Source organism: Monodon monoceros, unplaced genomic scaffold (assembly GCF_005190385.1).
Source record: "Monodon monoceros isolate NGI ecotype Baffin Bay Population unplaced genomic scaffold, NGI_Narwhal_1 Super_Scaffold_13, whole genome shotgun sequence".
In the NCBI taxonomy this organism is placed as follows: Eukaryota; Metazoa; Chordata; class Mammalia; order Artiodactyla; family Monodontidae; genus Monodon; species Monodon monoceros.
This window is the reverse complement of record NW_021703769.1, coordinates 3,928,011-3,952,335: the sequence shown is the minus strand read 5'-3', so window position 1 is coordinate 3,952,335 and position 24,325 is coordinate 3,928,011. Positions and strand designations below refer to the sequence as shown.

At 45.4% G+C, this 24,325-nt stretch overlaps 1 protein-coding gene across 6 annotated transcripts in view; it reads left to right on the top strand.

Annotated features, from left to right (window-relative positions):
• The window catches only part of ZNF831 (zinc finger protein 831), a 148,743-nt gene that overhangs the window by 52,660 nt on the left and 71,758 nt on the right, over nucleotides 1-24,325 (top strand). For all 6 annotated transcript variants that reach the window (XM_029221261.1, XM_029221256.1, XM_029221258.1 and 3 more), the window contains one exon: nucleotides 7,765-7,916. In XM_029221261.1, the coding sequence (XP_029077094.1) occupies nucleotides 7,765-7,916 (152 nt within the window). The remainder of the gene's footprint in view (nucleotides 1-7,764; nucleotides 7,917-24,325) is intronic.

Here is a 24,325-nt window from a genome sequence, read left to right as displayed (position 1 = left end):
TGTATGTGTTAGCATACGGTATTTGTCTCTCTCTTTCTGACTTACTTCACTCTGTATGACAGACTCTAGGTCTATCCACCTCATTACAAATAGCTCAATTTCGTTTCTTTTTATGGCTGAGTAATATTCCATTGTATATATGTGCCACATCTTCTTTATCCATTCATCCGATGATGGACACTTAGGTTGTTTCCATCTCCGGGCTATTGTAAATAGAGCTGCAATGAACATTTTGGTACATGACTCTTTTTGAATTATGGTTTTCTCAGGGTATATGCCCAGTAGTGGGATTGCTGGGTCACATGGTAGTTCTATTTGTAGTTTTTTAAGGAACCTCCATACTGTTCTCCACAGTGGCTGTATCAATTTACATTCCCACCAACAGTGCAAGAGGGTTCGCTTTTCTCCACACCCTCTCCAGCATTTATTGTTTCTAGATTTTTTGATGATGGCCATTCTGACTGGTATGAGATGATATCTCATTGTAGTTTTGATTTGCATTCCTCTAATGATTAGTGATGTTGAGCATTCTTTCATGTGTTTGTTGGCAGTCTGTATATCTTCTTTGGAGAAATGTCTATTTAGGTCTTCTGCCCATTTTTGGATTGGGTTGTTTGTTTTTTTGTTATTAAGCTGCATGACCTGCTTATAAATTTTGGAGATTAATCCTTTGTCAGTTGCTTCATTTGCAAATATTTTCTCCCATTCTGAGGGTTGTCTTTTGGTCTTGTTTATGGTTTCCTTTGCTGTGCAAAAGCTTTTAAGTTTCATTAGGTCCCATTTGTTTCTTTTTGGTTTTATTTCCATTTCTCTAGGAGGTGGGTCAAAAAGGACCTTGCTGAGATGTATGTCATAGAGTGTCCTGCCTATGTTTTCCTCTAAGAGTTTGATAGTTTCTGGCCTTACATTTAGGTATTTAATCCATTTTGAGCTTATTTTTGTGTATGGTGTTAGGGAATGATCTAATCTCACACTTTTACATGTACCTGTCCAGTTTTCCCAGCAGCACTTATTGAAGAGGCTGTCCTTTTTCCACTGTACATTCCTGCCTCGTTTATCAAAGACAAGGTGACCATATGTGCGTGGGTTTATCTCTGGGCTTTCTATCCTGTTCCATTGTTCTATCTTTCTGTTTTTGTGCCAATACCATACTGTCTTAATTACTGTAGCTTTGTAGTACAGGCTGAAGTCAGGGAGCCTGATTCTTCCAGCTCTGTTTTTCATTCTCAAGATTGCTTTGGCTATTTGGGGTCTTTTGTGTTTCCATACAAATTGTGAAATTTTTTGTTCTAGTTCTGTGAAAAATGCCAGTGGTAGTTTGATAGGGATTGCATTGAATCTGTAGATTGCTTTGGGTAGTAGAGTCATTTCCACAATGTTGATTCTTCCAATCCAAGAACATGGTATATCTCTCCATCTATTTGTATCATCTTTAATTTCTTTCATCAGTGTCTTATAATTTTCTGCATACAGGTCTTTTGTCTCCTTAGGTAGGTTTATTCCAAGATATTTTATTCTTTTTGTTGCTGTGGTAAATGGGAGTGTTTTCTTGATTTCACTTTCAGATTTTTCATCCTTAGTGTATAGGAATGCCAGAGATTTCTGTGCATTAATTTTGTATCCTGCTACTTTACCAAATTCATTGATTAGCTCTAGTAGTTTTCTGGTAGCATCTTTAGGATTCTCTATGTATAGTATCATGTCATCTGCAAACAGTGACAGCTTTACTTCTTCTTTTCTGACGTGGATTCCTTTTATTGCCTTTTCTTCTCTGATTGCTGTGGCTAAAACTTTCAAAACTCTGTTGAATACGAGTGGTGAGAGTGGGCAACCTTGTCTTGTTCCTGATCTTAGTGGAAATGCTTTCAGTTTTTCACCATTGAGGATGATGCTGGCTGTGGGTCTGTCATATATGGCCTTTATTATGTTGAGGAAAGTTCCCCCATGCCTACTTTCTGCAGGGTTTTTATCATAAATGGGTGTTGAATTTTGTCGAAAGCTTTCTCTGCATCTATTGAGATGATCATATGGTTTTTCTCCTTCAGTTTGTTAATATGGTGTATCACGTTGATTGATTTGCGTATATTGAAGAATCCTTGGATTCCTGGAATAAACCCCGCTTGATCATGGTGTATGATCCTTTAAATGTGCTGTTGGATTTTGTTTGCTAGTATTTTGTTCAGGATTCTTGCATCTATGTTCATCAGTGATACTGGCCTGTAGTTTTCTTTCTTTGTGACATCCTTGTCTGGTTTTGGTATCACGGTGATGGTGGCCTCGTAGAATGAGTCTGGGAGTGTTCCTCCCTCTGCTATATTTTGGAAGAGTTTGAGAAGGATAGGTGTTATCTCTTCTCTAAATGTTTGATAGAATTCGCCTGTGAAGCCATCTGGTCCTGGGCTTTTGTTTGTTGGAAGATTTTTAATCACAGTTTCAATTTCAGTGCTTGTGATTGGTCTGTTCATATTTTCTCTTTCTTCCTGATTCAGTCTTGGCAGGTTGTTTTGGCAGTTTCTTGGCAGTTTCTAAGAATTTGTCCATTTCTTCCAGGTTGCCCATTTTATTGGCATAGAGTTGCCTGTAGTAATCTCTCATGATCTTTTGTATTTCTGCAGTGTCAGTTGTTACTTCTTTTTCATTTCTAATTCTATTGACTTGAGTCTTCTCCCTTTTTTTCTTGATGAGTCTGGCTAATGGTTTATCAATTTTGTTTATCTTCTCAAAGAACCAGCTTTTAGTTTTATTGATCTTTGCTATCGTTTCCTTCATTTCTTTTTCTTTATTTCTGATCTGATCTTTATGATTTCTTTCCTTCTGCTAACTTTGGGGTTTTTTTGTTCTTCTTTCTCTAATTGCTTTAGGTGTAAGGTTAGGTTGTTTATTCGAGATGTTTCCTGTTCTTACCTGTTTCTTAAGGTAGGATTGTATTGCTATAAACTTCCCTCTTAGAACTGCTTTTGCTGCATCCCATAGATTTTGGGTCGTTGTGTCTCCATTGTCATTTGTTTTTAGGTATTTTTTAATTTCCTCTTTGATTTCTTCAGTGATCACTTCGTTATTAAGTAGTGTATTGTTTAGCCTCCATGTGTTTGTATTTTTTACAGATCTTTTCCTGTAATTGATATCTAGTCTCATAGTGTTGTGGTTGGAAAAGATACTTGATACAATTTCAATTTTCTTAAATTTACCAAGGCTTGATTTGTGACCCAGGATATGATCTATCCTGGAGAATATTCCATGAGCACTAGAGAAAAATGTGTATTCTGTTATTTTTGGATGGAATGTCCTATAAATATCAATTAAGTCCATCTTGTTTAATGTATCATTTAAAGCTTGTGTTTCCTTATTTATTTTCATTTTGGATGATCTGTCCATTGGTGAAAGTGGGGTGTTAAAGTCCCCTACCATGAATGTGTTACTGTGGATTTTCCCTTTTATGGCTGTTAGTATTTGCCTTACGTATTGAGGTGCTCCTATGTTGGGTGCATAAATATTTACAATTGTTATATCTTCTTCGTGGATCGATCCCTTGATCATTATGTAGTGTCCTTCTTTGTCTCTTCTAATAGTCTTTATTTTAAAGTCTATTTTGTCTGATATGAGAATTGCTACTCCAGCTTTCTTTTGGTTTCCATTTGCATGAAATATCTTTTTCCATCTCCTTACTTTCAGTCTGTATGTGTCTCTAGGTCTGAAGTGGGTCTCTTGTAGACAGCAAATATATGGGTCTTGTTTCTTTATCCATTCAGCCAATCTGTGTCTTTTGGTGGGAGCATTTAGTCCATTTACATTTAAGGTAATTATCGATATGTATGTTCCTATTCCCATTTTGTTAATTGTTGTGGGTTCATTATTTGTAATTGTTGTAGGTCTTTTCCTTCTCTTGTGTTTCTTGCCTAGAGAAGTTCCTTTAGCAGTTGTTGTAGAGCTGGTTTTGTGGTGCTGAACTCTCTCAGCTTTTGCTTGTCTGTAACGGCTTTAATTTCTCCATCAAATCTGAATGAGATCCTTGCTGGGTACAGTAATCTTGGTTGCAGGTTTTTCTCCTTCATCACTTTAAATATGTCCTGCCAGTCCCTTCTGGCTTGCAGAGTTTCTGCTGAAAGATCAGCTGTTAGCCTTATGGGGATTCCCTTGTGTGTTATTTGTTGTTTTTCCCTTGCTGCTTTTAATATGTTTTCTTTGTATTTAATTTTTGACAGTTTGATTAATATGTGTCTTGGCGTGTTTCTCCTTGGATTTATCCTGTATGGGACTCTCTGTGCTTCCTGGACTTGATTAACTATTTCCTTTCCCATATTAGGGAAGTTTTCAACTATAATATCTTCAAATATGTTCTCAGTCCCTTTCTTTTTCTTTTCTTCTTCTGGAACCCCTATAATTCGAATGTTGGTGCGTTTAATGTTGTCCCAGAGGTCTCTGAGACTGTCCTCAGTTCTTTTCATTCTTTTTTCTTTATTCTGCTCTGCAGTAGTTATTTCCACTCTTTTATCTTCCAGGTCACTTATCCGTTCTTCTGCCTCAGTTATTCTGCTATTGATCCCATCTAGAGTATTTTTAATTTCACTTATTGTGTTGTTCATCGTTGTTTGTTTCATCTTTAGTTCTTCTAGGTCCTTGTTAAATGTTTCTTGCATTTTGTCTATTCTATTTCCAAGATTTTGGGTCATCTTTACTATCATTATTCTGAATTCTTTTTCAGGTACACTGCCTATTTCCTCTTCATTTGTTAGGTCTGGTGGGTTTTTATCTTGCTCCTTCATCTGCTGTGTGTTTCTCTGTGTTCTCATTTTGCTTATCTTACTGTGTTTGGGGTCTCCTTTTTGCAGGCTGCAGGTTCGTAGTTCCCGTTGTTTTTGGTGTCTGTCCCCAGTGGCTAAGGTTGGTTCAGTGGGTTGTGTAGGCTTCCTGGTGGAGGAGACGAGTGCCTGTGTTCTGGTGGATGAGGCTGGATCTTGTCTTTCTGGTGGGCAGGTCCACGTCTGGTGGTGTGTTTTGGGGTGTCTGTGGACTTATTATGATTTGGGGCAGCCTCTCTGCTAATGGTTGGGGTTGTGTTCCTGTCTTGCTAGTTGTTTGGCATAGGATGTCCAGCACTGTAGCTTGCTGGTCGTTGAGTGAAGCTGGGTGCTGGTGTTGAGATGGAGATCTCTGGGAGATTTTCGCCATTTGATATGTGGAGCTGGGAGGTCTCTTGTGGACCAGTGTCCTGAGGTTGGCTCTCTCACCTCAGAGGCACAGCACTGACTCCTGGCTGCAGCACCAAGAGCCTTTCATCCACACGGCTCAGAAGAAAAGGGAAAAAAAGTAGAAAGAAAGAATTATTAGAAGTAGAAAGAAAGGAAGGAGGGAGGGAGGGAGGAAGGAGGGAAGGAAAGAAGGAAAAAGAGAAAGAAAGAAGATAAAGTAAAATAAAATAAAATAAGATAAAATATAATAAAGTTATTAAAATAAAAAAATAATTATTAAGAGAAAAAATAAACAACGGACGGATAGAACCATAGGACAAATGGTGGAAGCAGAGCTATACAGACAAAATCTCACACAGAAGCATACACATACACACTCACAAAAAGAGGAAAAGGGGAAAAAATCATAAATCTTGCTCTCAAAGTCCATCTCCTCAATTTGGGATGATTCATTGTCTATTCAGGTATTCCACCGATGCAAGGTACATCAAGTTGATTGTGGAGCTTTAATCCGCTGCTCCTGAGGCTGCTGGGAGGGATTTCCCTTTCTCTTCTTTGTTCTCCCGGGGCTCAGCTTTGGATTTGGCCCCGCCTCTGCGTGTAGGTCGCTGGAGGGCGTCTGTTCTTCGCTCAGACGGGACGGGGTTAAAGGAGCCGCTGATTCGGGGGCTCTGGCTCACTCAGACCGGGGGAGGGAGGGGCACGGAGGCGGGGCGGGCCTGCGGCGGCAGAGGCGGCGTGACGTTGCATCAGCGTGAGGCGCTGGGCGGCGTGACGTTGCACCAGCCTGAGGCGCGCCGTGCGTTCTCCCGGGGAAGTTGTCCCTGGATCCCGGGACCCTGGCGGTGGCGGGCTGCACAGGTTCCCGGGAAGGGAGGTGTGGATAGTGACCTGTGCTCGCACACAGGCTTCTTGGTGGCGGCAGCAGCAGCCTTAGCGTCTCCCGCCCGTCTCTGGGGTCCGCGCTGATAGCCGCGTCTCGCGCCCGTCTCTGGAGCTCCTTTAAGCAGCGCTCTTAATCCCCTCTCCTCGCGCACCAGGAAACATAGAGGGAAGAAAAAGTCTCTTGCCTCTTCGGCAGCTCCAGACTTTTCCCTGGACTCCCTCCCGATCAGCCGTGGCGCACTAACGCCCTGCAGGCTGTGTTCACGCCGCCAACCCCAGTCCTCTCCCGGCACTCCGACCGAAGCCCGAGCCTCAGCTCCCAGACCCGCCCGCCCTGGCGGGGGAGCAGACAAGCCTCTCGGCCTGGTGAGTGCTGGTCGGCACCGATCCTCTGTGCGGTAGTCTTCCCGCCTTCCCTCCGCAACCCTGTGGCTGCGCTCTCCCCCGCAGCCCCGAAGCTTTCCCCTCTGTTTATTCTTTTTTCTTTTTCCCTACCCAAGTACGTGGGGGGGTTTCTTGCCTTTTGGGAGGTCTGAGGTCTTCTGCCAGCGTTCAGTAGGTGTTCTGTAGGAGTTGTTCCACGTGTAGATGTATTTTCTGGTGTATCTGTGGGGAGGAAGGTGATCTCCGCGTCTTACCCTTCCGCCATCCTCCCGGAAGTCTCACATTGTAGTTTTGATTAGCATTTCTCTAATAGTGATGCTGAGAAGCTCACTATTTTCTTTCTCTACCCTTGTCGTGCCCTCCCCCTGGGATGTGAAGGCTCTGTTTTAGAGATTATTATATTTTTTTTGAATGTTTATTTCACCTTTTATTTATTTAACATCTTTATTGGAGTATAATTGCTTTACGATGGTGTGTTAGTTTCTGCTGTATAACAAAGTGAATCAGCTATACGTATACATATGTCCCCATCTCCCCTCCCTCTTGCGTCTCCCTCCCTCCTACCCTCCCTATCCCACCCCTGTAGGTAGTCACAAAGCACCAAGCTGATCTCCCTGTGCTATGCGGCTGCTTCCCACTAGCTTTCTATTTTACATAGACCAGATGATCTGGAAGAGCTTCTCTAGGGGTAGCATGTGTGATGCCCGTTTTTTCAGAGGAGATGCTTTGGGCCTGACCTGTCCAATAACGGTAGGCACTAGCCACCAGTGGCTCTTTAAACTCATTAAAATGAAATTGAATGTAAAGCTCAGTTCCTCGGACACATGAACTACATTTCACTCACTCTAGAGCTGCCTGTGGTTAGTGGCCACCGTATTGGTCCATGCAGGTTATAGAAGACGCCCATCACTGTGGAAAGTTCTACTGGACAGCCTGTTTAGTAAGTAGTCAAGACCATATAATTCAGTATTTAATTACAGCAACTGACCTTTATTAAGCGCTTGTTGTATGCTAAGTGGTGTGGGAAGCATTTTCTAGGCACTATCTCATTTCATCCCTACAACGGCCGCCTGAGTTGCGTCCTGTTTTCATCCCCGCGTCCTGGCGGGAGAATGACGATTGGAGGGAAAAGGGGTTCCTGACAGCTGATGAGCTGCCTGGACCTCACGTCCCTGTGTTCTCCCAGGCTTCCCACACGGACCTGGATTTTATCCTCTGGGCATATCCTGTCTTGGATTTTTGTGCCTGTGAGCTCCCGGACACACTCTCAAGGCTGATCACTGCACACGTGCTTCTCGTCCCCCAGGTACAAAGGGAATTTCTTGCAAAGTCGTTTCCAGCTGAGAGCCAGCAGACTGAGGAAGCCACACTGGGTGCTGAGAAAAGACGGCCGTTCACCCCCATCCGAAGGGCCGGCCCCACGCAGGACCTGCGGGCAGGCTTCTTCCGAAACGGCAGGTAAGGCTCTCCTTGGAGGTGCATCCAAACCGGGCACCAGGCTGCTGGGATATGAAATGAGCAGAGCAGCCATCCTTGCTGTCCGGAGCCTGAAGTCCAGCAGGGAGATGGATGCATGTGGGGTGATGCGGGACAGTCGAGACCCTAAACTAGGGGAGAGGGTCCTGGGTGAGGATATTGAGAATCCAGTATTGAGAAGACAACAGATGTCCTCAAGTACTGGCCACGGATGCTCAGCCCTGTCCAAGTACAGATTCCCTCCAGGACCTGGAAAACCTGAATTGGAACTCTGGGTGCCTCTACTTTTCCCCATCATTAAAGAGGAAGTTCACTGGGTTCTTTCCACAGGGCCATTGTGAGGCTAAAATGGGTCAGTGGATGGGCTTTTGAATGAATGTGAGATAGAAGAATAGGGAGGAGTTATGATGTGAGAGCTGCAGGGAACATGCTTCCATGGGAGGTGGTAAGCGGGGCCCTCTCCATCATTCTCGGAAACAAACAAAGGATGAACTAATGGAGGCTGCTTCCTGGAAAAGGGCTATTTTAAGGTGCAGTCACTGGGCAACGAGGGCAAATCGCGTAACTTCTCTGGCCCACAATTTCCCTCCCTTCCTCCCATCTGCCTGGCAGTCATGAGCCCAGCCTTAGCCTTGCTGGCAATGTGTTGACTGGGGAAGATGGAGACCATATTTGAGAAGGTGGCCGGTCCCATCTGGCCAGTGGTGACTGAATTACCACCCTTTTGTGGCTGATTGCTGTTTGTTTGGCTCAAGGGCTGACCCTGGGCTCTGCCTGCTGGCTGCGGTTTTGGTCCCTGGAGACAGTTGGCTGGGGCCCCTCCCCCTCCCCCTCTGTGTGGCTCCAGCGCCCCCTGCAGGCAGATGGTGCTTCCATGCTGCCCCTCGACCCCCCACCTCCAACCCCGACGCCCTCTCTGGTAGGCAGGCAAGGACGAGGATTAGTCTTTTTCTCAGTGAGAGTTTAAATCAAGGTAGGTATTTGCTCAACTGGATGGCCAGTTGTGGAAGGCAAAAGCACGGTCTTTTTATGGAACGTCAAGGGTTAAGACCTCATGGGGGGAGGCTGAGTGGGTGTAGACAAAAGTGCAGTCAGGGCACCCGGCTTTGCCCTTTCTTCATTTTCTGTGGCTCATCACCTTGAACTCCACTGCTTTCCTCCTGGTCAGATAGATACAGCCAATGGAACTGCCCATTGGGGCGTTCATGGGCGATACCACCTCCACAGCAGAACCCACCAGAACCCACCAGAACTCTATCACTTGTCCCTAATGGCAGTGCTTTCCCACCAGCTCTCTTCCCAGCACCATAAATAGAGCTGAATCAAGCTGCTCCTGGAAACTCACATCAGCTTCTGTTTCCATTGCTAAGCTCCGTGCTAGAAACTGAAAGGGAAAAGACGACAATCCCTGCTCTGGGTAAATGTGGTTCAGGGTGAAGACAGACAGACGGGCTTGCTGTCCATCCTTTGCTCAAATCACATGGGGAATGACACTGGCAGGTCAGTGAGCTCCCTCCTGGGAATCTCCTGTCTGTGCAGCGAGGCCGTTGATGGAGGTCTTGCCCACCCAATGGCTCAGTGTGAGGATAGAGCGAGCTCGTGTGCGGCAGGGAATTTGCAGACTCCAAGGCAGGTGATAAATGTTGCTTGTAATTATCTCCTGAGCATAATAAGCATACGTGCGTTAAGATCTGGTGTGTGCTGAGTGCCAAGTGAGTGTGGAGCGCGTGGTAACCAGTGTGCCTGTTGTTTAGCAGAGGACAAGGTCAGGGTTGGAGGAAGAGCCCAAAGGGGGAGTTTTCGGGGGAGAGAGACGGCTTCTTCTGGAAATTCAGGTGTAGGGAGAATAGAACAGAGGCTTTCTGGACTGGGGAAGAAAATTGCCTATGGCGGCCAAGGAAATTGCCACAAACTTGGTCCAAGATGTATTCTCTCCCGGTTCTGGAGGCCAGGCTGTCTCTCCGAAGCCTCGAGGGGAGGATCCTTCCCTGCCTCTCAGCTTCTGGGGACTCCAGGCATCCTTGGCTTGTGGCCGCATCACTCCAATCTCTGTCTTCATCTTCACAGGGCTTCTCCCCTGTGTTCCTGTGGGTCAAATCTCCCTCTGTGTTTCTCTTATAAGGACACTTGCCATTGAATTTAGGGCTCGCCCTAAATCCAGGATGATCTTATTTTGAGATTCTTCATTTCATGTGCAAATACCTTTTTCCAAGTAAGGTCACAGTCACAGGTTCTGTGGCTTAGGACTTGGAGGGGGAGGCATGATTCAACCACTAACCACTTCAACTTTCCCCCTATCTGGGAACCGACAGAAGGGACCTTAAAATGTGTCTCTAAGTGGAAAAGGCAGCAGCACCCATGAACACTCAATTTACAATAATGCCCATCATCTGTGCTCTTAGGGTGTGCAAACAGTTTTGGCAGGAAAGTTCTATTATAAGCTTAAATCAGTATGTATTCATTAAAATGGGATCACCCAGCCCACCACCCAGCAGAATGTGTTCACACTTGTGGGGAGTCTTGTCCAAGTGACTACAGACAACACACGGGTGTGTTGGGTAAGGGGCCCTATTCGCTTCTCTTTGGGAAGAAGGCCTGTGGCCGGCTGGATAGGGGGTGGGCAGGGCCTCTGAGTGTGGCTGTGTGGATGGTGTCCATAGGGGCTGAAATCCAGCCACCAGTGGTTGGTGCAGCCTTTTGCTCTGACTGTGGGGCTGTCAACCCAAAGCAAGGAGCTCCTTCCTCCTTCTCCCAAGGGGGTGGGGGACACCTTTCCACACATCCTCCAGTGGAAGTGGTTGCCTCTTCCTAATTTACGTGTGTACGCCGTGTGCTCATGGTACCCCTGGGGACCCCAGTGCCAGCAGAGAGACCAGCTGGAAAGCCTCTGATCTTTCATGGTCCTCTCCACACCGTCTTTCCTTTACAAGCTTCTCTTGGCCTCAGGGAATGGCCTTGCTCCCTCCGTGTTGGGAGAATCCCACTTCTGTACACTTCTGATCTCAACATTGGCCTTTCCTACCAAAATCCTAAGAGCAAACCGTGGGCTCCAGTGAATGGGGGATAAAACCAGCCCCAAACAGAAAAAAAACCAGAAATGAAATCTAAATGTGGAGCTAAGATTGAGAGGCCAAATGTAATGCAAATCCCCCTGGGAACCTAGTGCCCCTCCCTCCATGTAGGTAATAATGTTGCAGCAACAGCCCAGGGTGGTGACAAATGTCTGCACTTTCATGTTTGTTATTGGAACAGCCAGTTGAGTCAGAGGTCTGGGTCACTGGTGCCCATTTTCAAAGGGCTCCCTCCTGCCACAGTGTCCACTCAGGACAGATGTGAGCCTGTGGGGTGTGGTCTAAGCATTGACCCGGGAATATTAATCACCCCGCCACCCCCATTCCTTATTGAAGTCAGAGAGGGAACAAGGATGGCAGGTTGGGTAAACCAGCAAGCCCGGAGTGGACGGGCTGTTATGGACCTCACTGGGTTGGGGGCAGGTGGTAGAGTGCATTAAAATAAATACCACCTGGAAATCAAAGGAGCTTGGGAGGTTTATTTACACCATCTCCCAAAGCCAGTGTTTCACAACAGAGTGACAGGCACTCAGAGTGTTGGGTGTTTGAAGACAGAGTGCTGTTACTTCAAAGGAACCTAAAGATGGCCCTTGGTCGCCCACCATTTACAAACAAATTTCTTGTGTCCTTTGACCTGGCAGGTCCTGGTTGGAGAGATCAGAGCTGGCTGCTCAGTGAGGGAGCTGACCTCACGGTGTGTGTGTGTGTGTGTGTGTGCGCGCGCGCACGTGCGTGCGCGTGAGTATACTTGTGAATGCATGCAAACATGTATATTTTTGTGGGGGGAGGACCTGGTTTCCACAGCAGGACAATGATAGGGTGATCTGTTTTGGGTGACCTGAGGGGTTGTAACTTGGGGGAACTCGATGAAACCCAACAAAGAAATTGAGAATAACCTTTGCAGGGGAATTTCGCAATTCGAAGGTAGGGAAAACCTTTGATCCCGATCCTTGAAGGCCAATTAGAATCAGCAAAACATTTTCAAATAAGTAGACAGGAATACTTGTGTCCAGGGGCCGAAATAAGATATTGTAACAGATTTTTTCTCCTCTTTATTTGTGGAGAAACTTCCTGTCAATAATTTACGAAGATGAGAGAGAGGATGATCTTGAGAAATATCTTTTTAAAGGTTGCTTAATCTCCCTCTCCTTTCAACTACTCCAATAGCTTGGTACTGATCATTCGAATTAACAGATGGCTTGGTAGTGAAGCCATCTGCACACGGAAGGCCAGAGGAGTCATGAAGGATGGAGACCTAATTTATAAGATTTTATGGTGATTGGGATCTTTGAGACTCTCCTTAGAACTGAACTTTTTCATTTTTTAATTTTTATTCTTTTGACTTTCCAATACCACTGAATTTTTTTCTTTTTTTAAAATTTTTATTTTATATTGGACTATAGCTGATTTACAATGTTGTGTTAGTATCAGGTGTACAGCAAAGTGATTCAGTTTTACATATATATATATCTATTCTTTTTCAAATTCTTTTCCCATTTAGGTTATTACAGAATATTGAGCAGAGTTCCCTGTGCTATACAGTAGGTCCCTGTTGGTTACCTGTTTTAAATATAGTAGTGTGTTTATGTCAATCTCAAACTCCCAATTTATCCCTGCCCCCCACCTTTCCCATTTGGTAACCATAAGTTTGTTTTCTGTGTCTGTGAGTCTGTTTCTGTTTTGTAAATAAGTTCATTGTATTTTTTTAGCTTCCGCATATAAGCGATATCACATAATACTTGCCTTTCTTTGACCTACTTCACTTAGTATGATAATCTCCAGGTCCATCCATGTTGCTGCAAATGGCATTATTTTATTCTTCTGTTTGTTTGTTTGTTATGAATGTCACATGCCTTTTATTTATTTTTAAATTTTTTATTGAAGTATAATTGAATTACAATGTGTTAATTACTGCTGTACAGCAAAGTGACTCAGTTATACATATATATATTCTTTATATATATACATTTATATATTCTTTATATATATACATACATATCTTCTTTTTCATATTCTTTTCCATTATGGTTTATCGCAGGATATTGAATATAGTTCCCTGTGCTATACAGTAGGACCTTGTTGTTTATCCATCCTATATATAATAGTTTGCGTCTGCTAATCCCAAACTCTTAATCCATCCCTCCTCCACCCACTCTCCCCCTTGGCACCCACAAGTCTGTTCTCTATGTCTGTGAGTCTGTTTCTGTTTCGTGGATAAGTTCATTTGTGTCATACTTTATATTCTACATATAAGTGATATCATATGGTATTTGTCTTTCTCTTTTTGACTTACTTCACTTAGTATGGTAATGTCTAGGTCTCATGTTGCTGCAAATGACATTATTTCATTATTTTTTTATGGCTGAGTAAAAAAATAGTATTCCATTGTATATATACACCACATCTTCTTTATCCATCCATCTGTCAGTGGACATTTAAGTTGCTTCCATGTCTTGCCTATTGTAAATAGTGCAACGATGAACACTGGGGTGTATGTATCCTTTCGAACCATGGTTTTTTCCGGATGTATGCCCAGGAGTGAGATTGCAGGATCAAATGGTAGCTCTATTTTTAGCTTTTTAAGGAACCTCCATACTGTTCTCTGTAGTGGCTGCACCAGTTTACATTCCCACCAACAGTGTAGGGGGGTTCCCTTTTCTCCACACCCTTTCCAGCATTTATTAATTGTAGACTTTTTGCTGATGGCCATTCTGACTGGTGTGAGGTGATACCTCAGTGTAGTTTTGATCTGTGTTTCTCTAATGATTAGTGATGTTGAGTGAACTTTTTTAAAACCTAAATTCAGTGGTCCATCCCATCCAAGTTCCCAGCAAAGGTGTGGAGGGAGCTGGAAGTTTCTTTGGAGACATCAAGTATTGTTGACTTACCAGACGCCCCGGGCTGAATGTGACTAAGAACTGCAGCGTTGTTCCTATTTCAAAGAAAGTCCTTCCTCACCCAGGGTCACTTCCAGATCAGGGCTGAGGTGTGGAGTTAGGTGGATTTAATCTCAGACACTTGAGCTGCTTCACTGAAGGGACTGGTAAAAAATGGTTCTTAGATATCAAGTGGTTGAATATCCCCAGGACAGCAAGCCTCCCCTTGAGGACAGTCCTCGTAATCCAGACATTCTTCACGGGATTCACCTCCCAGTCGGAGGTCAGCTGGGGAGGCAGTGACTGTCACAGAAGGAGAACAGTCCCTACTAAACTGACCGCTGATACATTTAGACCCCATTCAAACACTTCCCTTTGTCTCTCTCCATCTCTCCTTACTATTACTTTCCATCCCTGCCCTTCAGATTGACTTTCACAATGTCATGTAAACCGATTGCCAAGTGAAACCCCAAATCATGCTCAAGACATCGAATTTAATGAGACTGATGGGAGTGACCATTGGGTTGATTCATTCCCATTGGCAGAATCAGGTAACGAATGAGAGAAAACTGGTGAGGCTCATTCCAGAGAGTGACGGGAACATCAAAGGCTTAAGAGAAGCCCTTAGAAAAATTGAGGAAAGTCTAGAATATTTTGGGGATGGGAAAAAGTGTCTCTCGATAATCTTGCCCTGAAAGTAAATGTGAAAGTGAAGAATAGCCCATTGTTCTGCCCTATAGTTTGGTGTAAAGATGTACTCTGCCCCCATCAACGTTCGATGAACCTTTGTTGATGTTAACAATTAGCTCATAGCTTGTCATTATAACCCACAAACTGGAAGTTTGTTTTACTTTCATTTTTGTAGGTTCATCTGCTTATTTTCACAACGTTAGGTTTCATGGTTTTTCAAGAGAAATTCTCCAAGTCCTTAATTTTCCACTGTTCACTGTGAAATTTTGGTCCCCATTGTGAATGAATTCATTTTTCGTGGTCTTCCGTCCATGGCAATGATCTCAGCTAATAAGGACCCTGTTTGCCCAGCCCCTTTACACAAGGTGCCTAGCAGATCCGTAGTGTTTGTTGAGTGGCCAGCTGAGCTGAACAGCAGAAGTGAGTCTCCTTATTTTAAGCTTCCTTTAAGCTCACCTTCAGTTGAAAGGACATTCAAAACCAGCCCCCAAATCTTTAAGAATGAAGGAAGGGGCATGCAATCTGGAGGTTTCGTTCCTGATGGTGTTTTGGGGATGTGTCAGCAATGGAAGAATCCAGTGGGTATCGAGTTTGGATGGCGCTGAGCTAAGCAGTATAAAAGCAAACTTCGTCGTTCTTTTCCTCAGAAAAGAAACTTCCTTATCTAAAAATAGCTCTAGCTCCCCCTGCCCCCTTGCTAGATTCAAATTTGTGGAATCGCCACCCGTAAGGATCATCTAACGCCACCTCTGCTTTACAGGTGAGAGCTCTGGCGAGACAAAGATGGGGGCTTTGAGCCGGCAGGTGTTCACTCTGATGTCTTTTAACCTGGGGTCCTCTCTTACGCCACAGCGGGACCACATCTTGAGTGGGGGGGGGGTGTTTCCAAAGCCAGCAGTAGTCAAAATTACCTTTGAAAATTCTACAAGTCCATCATAAGAGTATGAAGGGTGTCTACAGCTCTGAGCAGAAATTCTCAGGCATAACGTGTTTGAGGACCATTGAGGGAAAGGAAGGAAAGAAAAAAGGCAGTCCGTCCATCCGGGCTGCTTTGACAACAAACAGCAATTTCTGGTGAGGAATTCCCAAAGGTCCCCGCTTGGCCGCGTGGTGTATGAGATTTGGTTTCAGCATGAAGTGTCTGAAACTGTGATGACGTCTTACTGGACTGGCTTGTTGCCGGGGGATAAACTGAGATGTTGGATCTATGTAGGAGGTAGTGAGTTTCAGAAGTCAGGGTTTAAGTTAAATGTGTGATGGGACCCTGCTGGGGCGGTTTCTCATCTTACCTGAGCACCTGTCTTCCTGGTGCCAGTTTAAGAATTGGGGGGCCGTTCTCCACTTGGCAATTACGCCCGTGTAATTAACGGTCAGAGAAAGACCATCTTTTGTAGCTTAAGGGGAAGTTCACCACTAAGCTTGTTATGAAAACGATCTCTCCGCTGTTTACTCACCAAGTTAGGGTCTTAGGGACTTAGGAAGGGCAGCTTTGCAAGTGCGTGCTGTGTGCGCGCGTGCGCATTTGTGTTCTCGCGTTTGAGTGTTATTTTTCCATTAGGAAAAGCAATTGAAAAACCCACACGTCCATACAAAGTGGGTGACACCACCTGAGCAAAAGCCACTACTGATTCTCTTTTGTTGTGGTTATACAATTCCTGATGCATCTCTCCTGATGAGGTCACCGCTCTGAAATGAATACTTTTGTGGGGCACGGTGGGGATGAGTGCAACGTCATTCAGCTGTTTGCATTTCAAGTGGGACATTCTAGCCTCTGGGAGCTTAAAACCCATCAGCAGCCACAGCCTTATTACCCTTTTCCTAATATCACAGTTACTGACCCTGGGCTGCAAAAGAAGAATCTCATAATTAGGTTTGCCCTGTTTCTGTGTTTATGTGCACATTTCTTTCTCTCTAGCCGATGACATATCAACTTTTATTTATTTTATTATTGAAATCCTTTGTGTTAAAAGGACCTGCTCCATTAACTGAGACCTGTTCTATTTCCTCCAATGCTGGGATACATTAAAACATTCCGTGGTATAAAGAGCACTCTTCAATATTTCCTTAGAAACGCATTTTGTGGAACTGAATGGAGAACACTGATGTGGTCGAGGTTAATTATTCGGGCTTTTGCCGGGCACATTGGAAGCCGTGCTGCTTCTGCCGGTACACGGACTAAAATTGGAACACTGAAGAGGAGCCCAGCGTGGCCCTGTGCCCAGATGACACATCTGAAGTCATATTGATTGAGGGAGATGCTTTATTGAACGATACGAACTCCACCGAGTTTCTGGGTTTGCAATTTCCTGCAGCTGGCGTGGCTTCTGGCAGTAAACACTGTGTGATTCGGGGCTACATTTAAAAGTGAGATTTTAGAAAAATCTCCCAATAACTAAACTCCGAGGGCACTTTCAGTTTAGGAGCCGCACCCACATCTAACCCCCAACGGACTTGTGATGAGTGACTCATTCTCATTTTGCAGAGGGAGAAACTGAGACTCAGAGAGGCATCCAGTGACTTGCCCAGGGCCACCCAGATGATGAATCTGGGGGTCCATGGTGTTTCCTACAGTCAGAGATGTCACATCTGCATGTCACCTGTGCAATTAGTTGCTTATGTGATCCATTTAAGCTCACTGACAAAAACCATGAATACATTTATTAAAAAAAAAAAAAACTGTTTATTGACACCAAAAATGGAAAGCCAATGTCACATGCCATTAAGAGAACGTTACGGAAAGAAAATGCTATGAACAGTATTTTCTTGGTAAATAAATTCTAGCTAGACTGTTGTGGGCAGAAGACCAAGAGCCCTAGGTACACTCCCTTTGCTTAAAAAGAGATTTGGAAGCGTTAGGGAGGTGCTAGAGATATATTAGCATGCAGCTGAGATGTTCTTCTTTCCCTAATTAGAGGGATGTAGGGAGAATAGCTTTCTCACTGGGTGATTCCATTTTATTTAACACTAAGCTTGTGACTCACCGCCCACTGGGGGGTCTGAGCCCCTCCCTGGGACTTTCTTGTGCTGTCATATCCGCTTTTCTCTGTCAGTAAGATCCGCCTGGCTTCTACGGTCTTATCTGGGATTTCCTGAACTCTTGGAAGGCCTTCACCTGTATCAACTTAAACTCTACGTTCAACAGAGTTGGCTGTAGAGGCCATGGGCCGAAATTCTGCGAAGACCCTGCTTGCAGACCGAACCTTTTCTGCCTCATGGGGGTGGGCGCTTGGGGGTGTCAGAGGTCTCCTAGGCAGGTTCAAACAATGCATTTGTAAGACTCTGAGCTGGGGCTTCCCTGGTGGCGCAGTGGTTGAGAGTCCGCCTGCCGATGCAGGGGACACGAGTTCGTGCCCCGGTCCGGGAAGATCCCACATGCCGCGGAGCGGCTGGGCCCGTGAGCCATGGCCGCTGAGCCTGCGCGTCCGGAGCCTGTGCTCCGCAATGGGAGAGGCCACGACAGTGAGAGGCCCAAGTACCGCAAAAAAAAAAAAAGTCTGAGATGCTGACCCAGAGGCTTCCGTGGCTGAAGGAGGGATGGTGGGAAATGCCCAGGGTGCAGAGAGAGGAGGCGGGAGGGACCAGGCACACCTGAGACCTTGGTGTGGGCTCATCCTTCTCCTGAGGAGAGTGGGGAGCCATTGGTGGATGTGGGTGGAGAGGAGGGCAGAGGGAAGACCAATGTAGGTGCAGGGGGGAGAGAGGCTCGGGGTAGGTAGAGTGGGATACCTAGGAGACTGATGAGAAAGTTCCTGAAACAGATTGGGCAGGTTTGCATTGAAAAAGAACTTGGAAAAAAGGGATGCTCCACCTAGAGGAATAGAAACGTTAACTATTAGTTTTTAGTTATGCATGTAATCATGAACCATGCTTCTTTTAACACATTAAAATATGGTAACAAGGCTCATGTTCACTGTGACCACCACCCCCATTCCCAACGGCCCTCTCAGATAAAACTACAGTTTGGAATTAGGAGGGCATCTGCCAGATCGTTATTTCTGTGCACGTGTGCATGTGTGTGTGTATGTCTGTGTTTAACATGAGTGGTACCACACTGCCCATCTCATCGTGCAACTTGCTTTTGGTTAACTCAACAACATTTTGTGGTCTTCCCACACTGCTAGTACATACAGACCTATCTCAACAGTGTAGGTAGGGACAGAGTCTCTCGGGGTGGGGCTACTGTAATTTTAGGTAGTCATTCTCCCAATAATGGACAGTTCATCATTGCCAGTGCTTCACTATGGCATCGTGCTCTTTGGACCCACTGTCCATGACTCCCTGACCCAAGCAGGGGGCTTCTCTAGGGAAGACCCAAGAGGAAGAATCACTGGGTCTTTCTTATGTTGCACATTTAAAAAAATTTTATGTTATATTGGAGTATAGTTGATTTACAGTGTTGTGTTAGTTTCTGGTGTACAGCCAAGTGATTCAGTTATACATGTACATACATCTATTCTTTTTCAGATTCTTTTCCCACATAGGTTATTACAGAGTATCGAGTAGAGTTCCCTGTGCTATACAGTAGGTCCTTGTTGATGATCTATTTTATATATGGTAGTGTGTATATGTTAATCCCAGACTCCTGATTTATCCCTCTGGTAACCATAAGTTTGTTTTCTATGTCTGTGAGTCTGTTTCTGTTTTGTAAATAAGTTCATCTGTATCATTTTTTTTTAGATTCCACATATAAATGATGTCATGATATTTGTCTTTATCTTACTTCACTTAATATGGTAATCTCTAGGTCCATCCATGTTGCTGCCAATGGCATTATTTCATTCTTTTTTAGGGCTGAGTAATATCCCATTGTATACATGTACCACATCTTCCTTATCCATTCCTCTGTCAGTGGACACTTAGGGTGCTTCCATGTCTTGGCTATCGTAAATAATGCTGCAGTGAACATTGGGGTGCATGTATCTCTTCAAATTAGAGTTTTCTCCAGATATGTACCCAGGAGTGGGATTGCAGGATCATATGGTAGCTCTCTATTTTTAGTTTTATGAGGAACCTACATAGTGTTTTCCATAGTGACTACACCAATTTACATTCCCACCAACAGTGTAGGAGGGCTCCCTTTTCTCCACACCCTCTCCAGCATTTATTATTTGTAGACTTTTTGATGATGGCCATTGTGACCGGTGTGAGGTGATACCACATTGTAGTTTTGTTACATCGCACATTTTTATTAGATATTTCCAAGTTGCTTTCTATTTCACATTCCCATAAATAGCATGTACTTCTTTCATTGATCTTATCAAACTTAAAAAAAATCTGCAAGATGGGTAAAAGATGCTATCTCGAATGCCCATGGCCAGGAGGGCCTTTCCACCCGTGCCTTGCATCCCACTGGGGGGTCCATTCCCCAGACAGACCATGAGGAAGCCTGGCATTATCCAGTGGAAAAAAACATGGAGGGCTGAGTAGACTATTTTGCTTTTAAATCACAGAGAAGTGAGTTTCTCTTGACCAAACTTTAAGTCCACTGGGTACAATTTGATGTTCTCTCCAAATATTAATAGATTTGTTCCTCGGCCGAGGCACGAAGTCTTAGTCTGCTCCGAGAGAGGTCCGTCACTGCAAAGGACACAAGGCCACACAGGACTTCCTCTGTGCCGAGCCAATTCATTAGACCCGGTGAGCAATTTGCAGGAGAGATTAATTGATTTGCAGGCTGCCCAGCACTGAGTGTTACTCAGCTACCTCCCAGAAAGCTCAGGCCGCCCGGGAGCTCGACAGAGCAAACAGTAATATGTGAGACTTTTGTCAAAGGCTGAGCGTTGTCTATATTCCTCATTATAAACAGAAGCCAGAGCGATGAAGTTCTCAGCCCCTTCTGGTTTAGTGTGGGATTTGGGGCCATAGTCCAGGCTCCCGGAATAAAATGAGAAGGCTCGCAGAGCCGCAGCTGCCAATATGATAGCAATGTTCTCTTCGCAAGCTGTGATTATCCCCAGACAGACACCTTGCTTATCTTGCTCTGAAAAGTTGCTATACCAGAGGTGGAAATTTCAACTCTGCATGCCTGTATCAGAAAGGACTCTTTGGGGTGTGGGGAAAAGAGACTCAATTTAAATTGACCTAGACAGAAACATTCATCATCTCATGGAACAGAGAAGGGGGCTTCAGGCATGGCTGGATCCAGAGGTACCAATGATGTCACTGAGACTCAGTTTCTCTCCATCTCTTGGCTGCTCTTCTGGGTCAGCATCACTGGCTCCTCTAGCACCTGCCCTGCCGAACATGCTTGACTCCTTTCCGTAACCCAAGTCCCCAGACTGAATCCGGGTGGCCTGGTTGGGGGTAGGCGTCTCTCCTGAACCAGTCACTGGGGATTTGAGTGGCCCCTGTCCTTGTATGGAGGGACGGGTTGGGGCCACCTCCGCTACAGCCTTTAAGAGTAGAGGAGAGGCAGTTTCCCAAAAGAGTCGGGGCCCAGATGTCCAAACCGCCTCTTACTCATGGTTTAATGGAATTCAGCATCTGTGTGTGAGCAATCATGCCCCCTGAGAGGCGAGAAGCACAAGATGCCATGAGTCCTCTCGTCAAGGAGCTTGGGGACCAGTTGGTGGACCGAGACACCTTTGTGAAATAGATGAGAGTTCCTATGCAATTAGCGGGGCCCGCTCTGTGCCAGGCAGTGTGTGGGAGCAGAGAGGCAGACAGGAACACAACACTGCCCTGTCCTTAGGGAGAGCCCAGTCTGGCAGAGGGAGCCGGCACCGACTGGTAAACAAGTCATTACACATGCAATGCGGTAAGCTGGCTGATATGATTAAGCTTCCAAATGAGCGATCCTGACAAGAGCGGCTGGAGCGTGGAAGGGAGAGTGGGCTAGCATAAACAGGAACAAAACAGGAGGGGGCCGTGCTTCCGACACCCATTCCAAGGCCCCCGCATCGGGACGCCCACTGCAGGAGGAGTGCGGCCCCCTACGGAGACCCGCAGCCTGTCACTCTTCATCATTCCTTTTCTCCTCCTTGGATCATAAAGGGTTTTTGCCATCCACAGTAAACTGCCGGAAATGGAGGCGCACAGCACTTAACTACTAGTTACTTACTTACCTAAAACGCTACGTGTTTCCCTCGGCAATCGCTAACAGATTCCTAAAGAAACGGGGCGACGCGATCTGAATTCTGATTTCTGCGCCAACAGAAGGTGGGAGGGCAAAAGTGGCCCGTGCACTCATGGCCAGTTCCACTGGGGAGGTGGGAGGCCAGGGCCGTAGAGTCACATCCCTTCAATCCCAAACCTGAAATGGAGACGGCTCTGCTTTGGAAGGACTCTCTGGAAACTGTCCTCACCTTTGAATTGGGAGAGCCCCTTCTCAGCAGAACCCACAAAAGGAGTCTTGTTCTAGAATTTTCTATGTCGAAGGCTGGTAGACAAATGGAATCAGAGGGAAGTGATGATTTCAACAGACCTACAGATGGGGGACAAAATCATGAAGGGTTCCGGACTCACCTTGTTGGATCTTTCACCTCCACTTGTGAGCTGGTCTTTAGGAGGGGCAAGGCTGCTTTGGTTTTGGAGACAGGTGGCCTTTAGGGTTAACTCTAACTAAGGGATTAGTGGCAAGGGGAGGCAGAATGGTGTCACCAATAGGGAGCCTAGAGGGGAAATACTGTTATATAGACCAGCTACATGGAGTCATAATGAGAAGGTCGTTCTCAATTCCCTGTTAAGCCTCTTGCTTACATCACAAAGGAAGTCTTGTTTTGATGCTAATATGTCTTTAACACCTGCCTAACTAAAAGTCTTTACTAACCTCCCTTTGAACAGACAAAGGTTGGGTTTCAACCTCTAGCTAGAATTTGAGAACACAGTTCTGTTTTTATTGTTTGTATTTTGACAGGGACCTTCTCAGGCCAGATACTTCATCTCACCCAGCTTCCTCCTACAATAGGCCTTGAAAAGCCAAATACTTCTTCCCTCTCTCACAGCCTCCCTTAGGCCAAGAGTAGTGCAGGGGAAGAAACTTTGTTTTTGGAGTCAGAAGAATTCATTTGAGTCCTGACTTCTCCTCTTACCACTTCCTTGGCCAAGGTCATCCCTTCTCTTTCCCTCAGATCCTCATCTGTAAAATGGGGCCGTTTCTGAGTCCGCAGGTGTCAGAGACATTCACCTATGCTGACTCACTAACCTAGCCCTTGAAAAGCCTATGAGGGCAGTCTAGAAATATCCCACTCCTCTCTCCAGAGGACTGTTCAGATACTCAAGCTACATGAGATGGTGAGTTGGAAAGATGCTGTGTCACCTATAAAGGACTTTGTAGGTGTGCTGGTTATCCTGGCTGACAGTGGGGGACCATGGGCTGTATTTCCACCCAGGTCTGGGAAAGATATCTGCAAGTCAAAGCGATGAATCAAGGAACAGTGAATTTCAGCTAGGGAGCTACGTGGTATTGAGCCGATACTTGGGGGCACATGAATTTATGCACTTGGATACAGATGGTGCTCTCCCTGCCGGGGTGAGACTGGCCCCAAAGGTAGAGGAGGCAAAGGGATTTGAATAATCCTCTGCTCCTGCCCCATCCCATCTCACACCTCCCTAGCAACGATGAGCTCTTCTTAGGGACGCTGTCTTCCTCTAAATAAATGCATTCACGGCGGCCTTCACCCCACCGTTGGATGCTGGCAGGGAGCAGTGGGGAATCTGGTCCAACAAGGATTGCTTCCTGCTTGAGCATTTGGAGTTTCCTCCAAATGTTTTTCTTCATCCAGTTTTCAGTGTGGCCCCATGGGGTCAGGAGGGGGATGTCGTGGCCATTCTCCATCCTAATTAGAAGTCTTGCCCAAGTTCAGACATGAAGGAAAAGAATGAAAGTTCCATTCCAAGGTTTTTCCTTTGCTAAAACTCTTTAAATTTTGGCTTGTTTACTTCTCTGACTTCCAGAGACACGAAAAAGTAATTTTCGTGCCCCCCTCCACACAGACATTAGTGATCATTTTCAGTCATTTTCAGCTCTCCCTTTTTGCTACGAGGCACCTGGCATTCCGGGAATGGACCAAAGCCATTTTTCTAAGTACTCGCGTTTGAAATTATTAAGTGTTCATTAAGCACCCCCGGGTGCAAAGCACTCCCGGAGATGTTTGTTTCTCAATTTTCTATAATTTCCTGATTTTTTCCCTTCGCTAAAGGCAGATTGAAAAATGAACTCAGTGCATTTGAGTCTCTGAATCATAGTTAATGTGCAACGCCCCCTCCCTTAACCGCGCTGTTTCTCTTCTGCCTCCTCTTGTCTCTTTTCTTATCAATCCGATAAAGTTCTAATTCTTTTTAACCCCTACTCAGGGGCTGGAACTTTTTGTTTGTTCCTGACTACCTGCCAGGAAGAAATGAGTGCAAAAGTCGTGACCAGCACTCGCCCGGGACTGCGGGTGGGAGCGGAGCGATGGAAAAATCGAGAAGGCGGCAAAGGCAGCCTTTGATGGGCAGCGGGGCCGCGGGCAGCTCTGCGGCATCGGAGCCGGTGCAGGATGAGCTCGGGCTCAGCTCCCGGGGGGCCCTGCCCCCCACTGATTGGCATCAAGGACCCTCGAGAACCCCAATCTCTGAGTGGACCCTTCTGGAAAAACACAGAAGCCCGAAGACCCCCTCCTGTGCGCCCTCACACCCCGTGATGCTGAGTCTTGCATGAGCAGAGAGAAAGGCTGTTTTTCTCTTTCTCTCTCTTTTTTTTTTTTGACAACAACCTCACATAACCTCAAAAGTTGCCCATGAATTTACCAAAACTTTTTTAATGAAACTATTC